General features: G+C 42.3%; 1 protein-coding gene across 1 annotated transcript in view; it reads left to right on the top strand.

Annotated features, from left to right (window-relative positions):
• Window positions 1-864: 864 nt before the first annotated feature.
• FCGR1A (Fc gamma receptor Ia) overlaps window positions 865-5,252 on the top strand; it is a 17,417-nt gene continuing 13,029 nt past the window's right edge. The window contains 3 exon segments of the mRNA XM_023724593.1: window positions 865-1,213; window positions 1,601-1,621; window positions 2,607-2,861. Coding sequence (XP_023580361.1) covers window positions 946-1,213; window positions 1,601-1,621; window positions 2,607-2,861 — 544 coding nt within the window. The 5' untranslated portion in view covers window positions 865-945.

The raw sequence follows: 5,252 nt of genomic DNA, 5'->3' as shown, positions 1-5,252 counted from the left end.
CCAGTGAGTTTGTAGGTCAGCTGGGGCAGCTCTACTTCAGGCCACAATGGCTGGGATGGCTCTGCTTCACACCATGGCTGGCTAGCCAGAGCATGGTCTTGTCATGACAATGGCAGAAGCACAGGAGAGTGGCAGGTAACATGCGAAGCTTCCTAAGGCCTAGGCTCAGAATTAGTACGATGTTGTTTCCACACACATATCCTTAATCAGTGAAAGTCACATGGATGAGACAAAGTTAGTTGTCTCGGAAGTACTCTCCGCCCCTCATGAGGCTGTGGGGTAGTATAGTCTAGGGAAGGGTGAGAAATTGTGGCCCGTAATTCAATGTGCAACATTGTTTGTCATCATTTTAAATTTTCTCCCGGTGGGATTGCTGCCCAAGTCTCTTTGCATTCATTGAATTCCTTCTAGTTTCTGAGCTCTTTTTCTCTCTTCACAAAATACCTAAAATACCTAAAAACAACCAGCTCACTCTGGTGAGAGCTCCCCATCTGTACTCTGAAGCTCCCTTTTTAGGGACATTTTTGCCCATATAGATGAGGTATTTTTCTTCCCTGTAGCATTTTCATTAAACAGAACTTTATTTGCCTTTAATTTCCTTGAATTTAGCCAAGATAAATAGCCAAAATTCATAAAGTCTTTCAGGGAGATGTCATTTTTTATAAAAATTGGAGGTTGGTCGTACCTCTGTTCCTTGGAGGAACAGAGGTTGGCTTGTATTAGGGGAACTCTTGGAGATGAGTAACTCCCCACATGTCTCATAGAGGCTGGTCTAGAATCATCTGGATTCACATAACCAAGTTTGGGAGGCCTTAGCTAAGCATTAAACTAGTTATAAAAGTGGGAATTTGCCATGTTCTAGCCCCAAGGAACAGAAGTGGTAGAGAGAGAATATAATCAGAATAGAATGTCAATAAAACTTTTGCCCCTCCCCTGGATTCTGAAATGTGCATAATCCCAAAAATCAGTGCTTCAAACTGGGGGAGGTGGGTTCAGAAATATGTGAATTGGAAGTGCATACTTCAAGAATTGAAGATTTCCCAGAAAAGGAACATGATGATAGTGGTCAGAAGAGGCAATTTCCTTCCTCTTTTCTAATCTTAACTCCAGAATCCTCTGCAGAATCCCTTCAATGTCTGGCATGTTGCAGGTCTCACTGCTCCCATCAGCTGTGGAGATAAGATGTGGCTTTTGACTGCTCTGCTCCTTTCGGGTAAGTTGGGCTAAGAGGGGTAGCTAGAAGGGTACGGGGCTCTGCTAATAAGGGTTCAAGGTTTTTCTTGTCTTCCTTTGGTATCCTGAGCTAGAACTTAACAGTATGGAGACAACTGTGTGTATGCTGTTTTGTTGGTGTTTATATTTTCAAGAGGGTGGGAAGGGGAACCATAAGGCAGCGTTAAGCCTAGAAGCCCCATGTCAGTAACCACCGTTGGGTTGTTTGGTTCTGCTGGTGCCCTGATTTTGGGAAAGGGGGATAGGGAAAAACTCAAGAGACGTAGGCCGGCACCTCAGAGTCTATATTTATGATGTCTCCCCATCTCTCCCTTCCTCATTGTCTCCTACTGACCAACTAATGTTTCTATTCTCTGGTCTCTTGCAGTTCCAGGTGGTGGACAAATGGGTGAGTGATCTCTACCTCAACTTCTCTTCCTCTGTCTCATTCCTGCTTCCAAAGGATGGGAAACATTATTCTGAAGAAGGAAGTGTAAGCAGAGGATAGAAAGGAGACAGATTTATAATTTATTTTAAATCCCCTATTTCAGAGTAGAGTCCTGAGTGGTGCAAATGGCTAATGCTCTCTCTGACAACCAAAAGGTTGGAAGTTCGAGTCCACCTAGAGGAGCCTCAGAAGAAAGGCAGGGTGATCTACTTCCAAAAAAAATCAGCTGTTGAAAACCCTGTGGTGCACATATCTACTCTGACACACTTGGAGTCTCCATGAGTTGGAATTGACTCTATAGTAACTGATTTATATTCCGAGTGTGATTTTGATAAACCTTGGTTTTAAGGTTTCTTTCTAAGGTTTTCTGAATGAGCCCTGACCTTTGGAATAAATGCCTTAATGTTTATATGATGGCAGGAAAGGGCCAGAATTGCAAAAACATAAAGGGAACTTTGCTGGGTTTTCCAACATCCCCAGAGCCAATCTCCTTTAGAAGAAAACTGAATACTTTTTTCTTCCTCAGAGAGAGCCTGGCCGCTACTGAAGGCTGCAAAGGGAGGAGTTTGAACCTTAGCTTCCGATGCAAATGCTAGTTAAGGCTGCGATTAACCCTTGGAGACAGTACAGCACGAGGACAATAATCCAATCAGTTTGCCCTGTCTTAAATCCTTGCTTCATTGCCTATAAATGGTGAGACCTAAAACAGTAATTTAATCCTTAGGAACCCGAAATCTCCAACATCCAGATGAGGATTTAATAACATGAACAGAACTTTTTGCAGCACGGTCTGGACACTCTTAAAAGTCAACTTTGGTAGATTCCCACTTGCCTATTTTCCAGTCTAATCTGTCATTTTTGTTCCTTGGGCTATCCACAAAAACTTACCAATTGCCTAGAGCCCTTTCCTTTTACCCTAAGTCTTTTTTTTTTAATTCCCAAACAGACTCCCCAAAAGCAGTGATCACCTTGCGCCCTCCGTGGGTCAGCGTGTTCCAAGGGGAAAGTGTAACCTTACATTGTGAGGGGCCAGGTCAGCCTGGAAACCACTCGGCCCAGTGGTTTCACAATGGCTCAGCCATTCAGACCCTGACGACCAATTACAGCTTCACGGCTGCCAGCATCACTGACAGTGGTGAATACAGGTGCAAGACAGCTCTCTCGGTGTGGAGTGACCCTGTGCAGCTGGAAATCCACAGAAGTAAGTATGGTGCAGAGCTGGAGGGCTGAAACCACAAGGTCTTCCTTTGCATTTTCTCCTTCCTTGGTGCTGGATGGGTGTATCAGTTTATCTAAGTACGAGTCCTAGCCCATATGGGCTTACCAGGTCAAATTAAATACCACATCCGGGTCCTTAAACTGTGCCCCAACAGCACCCCAACTGGGTAGGGTATCTAGAGTAAAACTCAGGCGACTCGTGGTGCAAACAGTAAAACACTACTACTCGCCTAAAGGCTGGCAGTTCGAATACACGCAGTGGCGCCCCTGGAGAAAGATCTGGTGATCTGCTGCTGAAAGGTCACAGCCTTGATAACCCTGTGGAGCAGTTCTACTCTGCACACGTGGGATCTCCTCGGAACGGAACCGACTGGACGGCAACGAACAACAACAAGAGTCAAACCCAGGCCCTAAGAGTTCCCCATTATCAAAACTAGTTCATTTTTTGTTGTTGAAAAAAGTTACGTCTGCACATAGTAAAGAATAATTCAGAGAAATGTACAATAATGGATAATGGAAAGTCTCTCTCCCACCCCAAACCCCCAGTCCCGAAGTTATCTTTCACAGATACAGAACTGTTAAATAGATAAACTTTTTTTTTTTTAAATCATGGCTTGTGTAATACTCTCTCTATACTCTATATTGTATATACTCTATATATACTCTAATGCTTGTTTGATACTCTGTATACTGTCCTACACCTTACTTTTATCAGTTAAAATCTCTTGGAGTTCTGTTGGCTTAGTCTGGGTTCTCTAGAGGAGCAAAACCAGTGAAATGTATATAAATATACACAGAGAGAAAATTACTTCAAAGAAATGGATTGCCCAATTGTGAGGAAATGGCTTATGCAGTTGTCGGGGCTGGCAAGTCCCAAATCTGTGGGTCAGGCAAATAACTGAAGACCTCTGCTGACTCATGTGCTTGCAGGGGCTGATGAACCAAAACTCGGCAGCGCAGGCAGCAGGCTAGAGGCCTCTGCAGGCTGCATCTCAAGAGCTGAACTCATGCGAAGAGAAGAGCGTAGGGTTGAGGAAAAAAAGAGTGAGCTTCTCTTTTTTTCTTTTTATATACTGGAGGCAGGCAACATCCCCAAGGAATCTCCCCTTTCAACTAATTGACTGCTCACATCAGATCACAAAAAGAGGATTACATGGTGTCTGCCAGACCACTGAGGATCATAGCCTAGCCAAGCTGACACATACCGTTAACCATCACATCTGTTTATATCCATAGAGAGCTACCGCATACTTTTCATGTATGCTGTACCATAATCGATTTAACCATTCTCCTTATTAGTCCAGGGTGTTTCCATTATTTTGCTTTTACAAGCAAGGCTGCAATAAACATCTTTATACATATAGTTGGGGGCACATTTCATAGTTTATCTGTAAGATAAAACTCTGGACCTGGAATTACTGTTTTCAACTTTGATGAGTAGCAGAAGGGAAAAAACTCAAACCCGCTTAAAATCTGTAAGTAGTTTTCATTTGGTAAGAGATGGAGATTTTAATACTCTTTAAAACAAAATGTTTCATGATTCAGGGCAAACTATCCAAATGGATTATGTAGTTATTTGAATAGCAATGACATTTTTGTAGTTGATAATGCAAAAGTTAATGTGTGCTGGAGGCAGAATTACATTTCTGCATACTAGATTGCTTTGGGAGGAAATATGTTTTAGTTAAACAAATGTTAACGTCGGAGGCAATGCTGGGTGTTCCTCATGTGTCCTTTAGGCCCCTGGGAACCAATCACTTGGATAGGGAGCCCAGGAGAGCAGAGAGAACTGTTTTAACAAGAGACTTTGTGTAGTTTGAACAGAAGCAGAGGTGTTTCATGGCCCAAGTGACAAAATAAGGATTAGAGCTGGGAAGAGGCCATTTTCTTTGCCTCTGCACAGACTCTAAACCCCCAGCATTTGGTAACTTATTAAGAATAGTGTCTTTTTGCATTGCATTTTAACGTGAATTTTTATTGAAGTATACCATACATGCAACAAATCACAAGTGTACACTTCAATGAATTTTCACAAAGCAAACAACACCCAGGTTAAGAAATAGAACATTACCAGAATGCCAGAAACTCCTTGCCAGTCTCTAGTCACCACGCCAAGATTGACTTCTAACACTATAGGTTTTTGCTTATTTTTGAACTTCCTATCAATAGATATAATGTGGTAACGTATGTTCTCTTTTGTGTCTGGCTTCTTTTTGTCAACATTATGATTTTGAGATTCATACATTTTGTGAAGTTGTAGTTCATTTGTTCTCATTTCTGTATGGTATTTCCTATTTTTCCATTCTACGGATCAACTATTGGGTTTTTCTCAATTTTGCCTGTTGCAAATCGCACTTCTGTGGACATTTTTGTA

This window comes from Trichechus manatus, unplaced genomic scaffold, assembly GCF_000243295.1.
Source record: "Trichechus manatus latirostris isolate Lorelei unplaced genomic scaffold, TriManLat1.0 scaffold00250, whole genome shotgun sequence".
In the NCBI taxonomy this organism is placed as follows: domain Eukaryota; kingdom Metazoa; phylum Chordata; class Mammalia; order Sirenia; family Trichechidae; genus Trichechus; species Trichechus manatus.
Note: the sequence above shows the minus strand (reverse complement) of the source record. Positions and strands in the feature narration are given on the sequence as shown.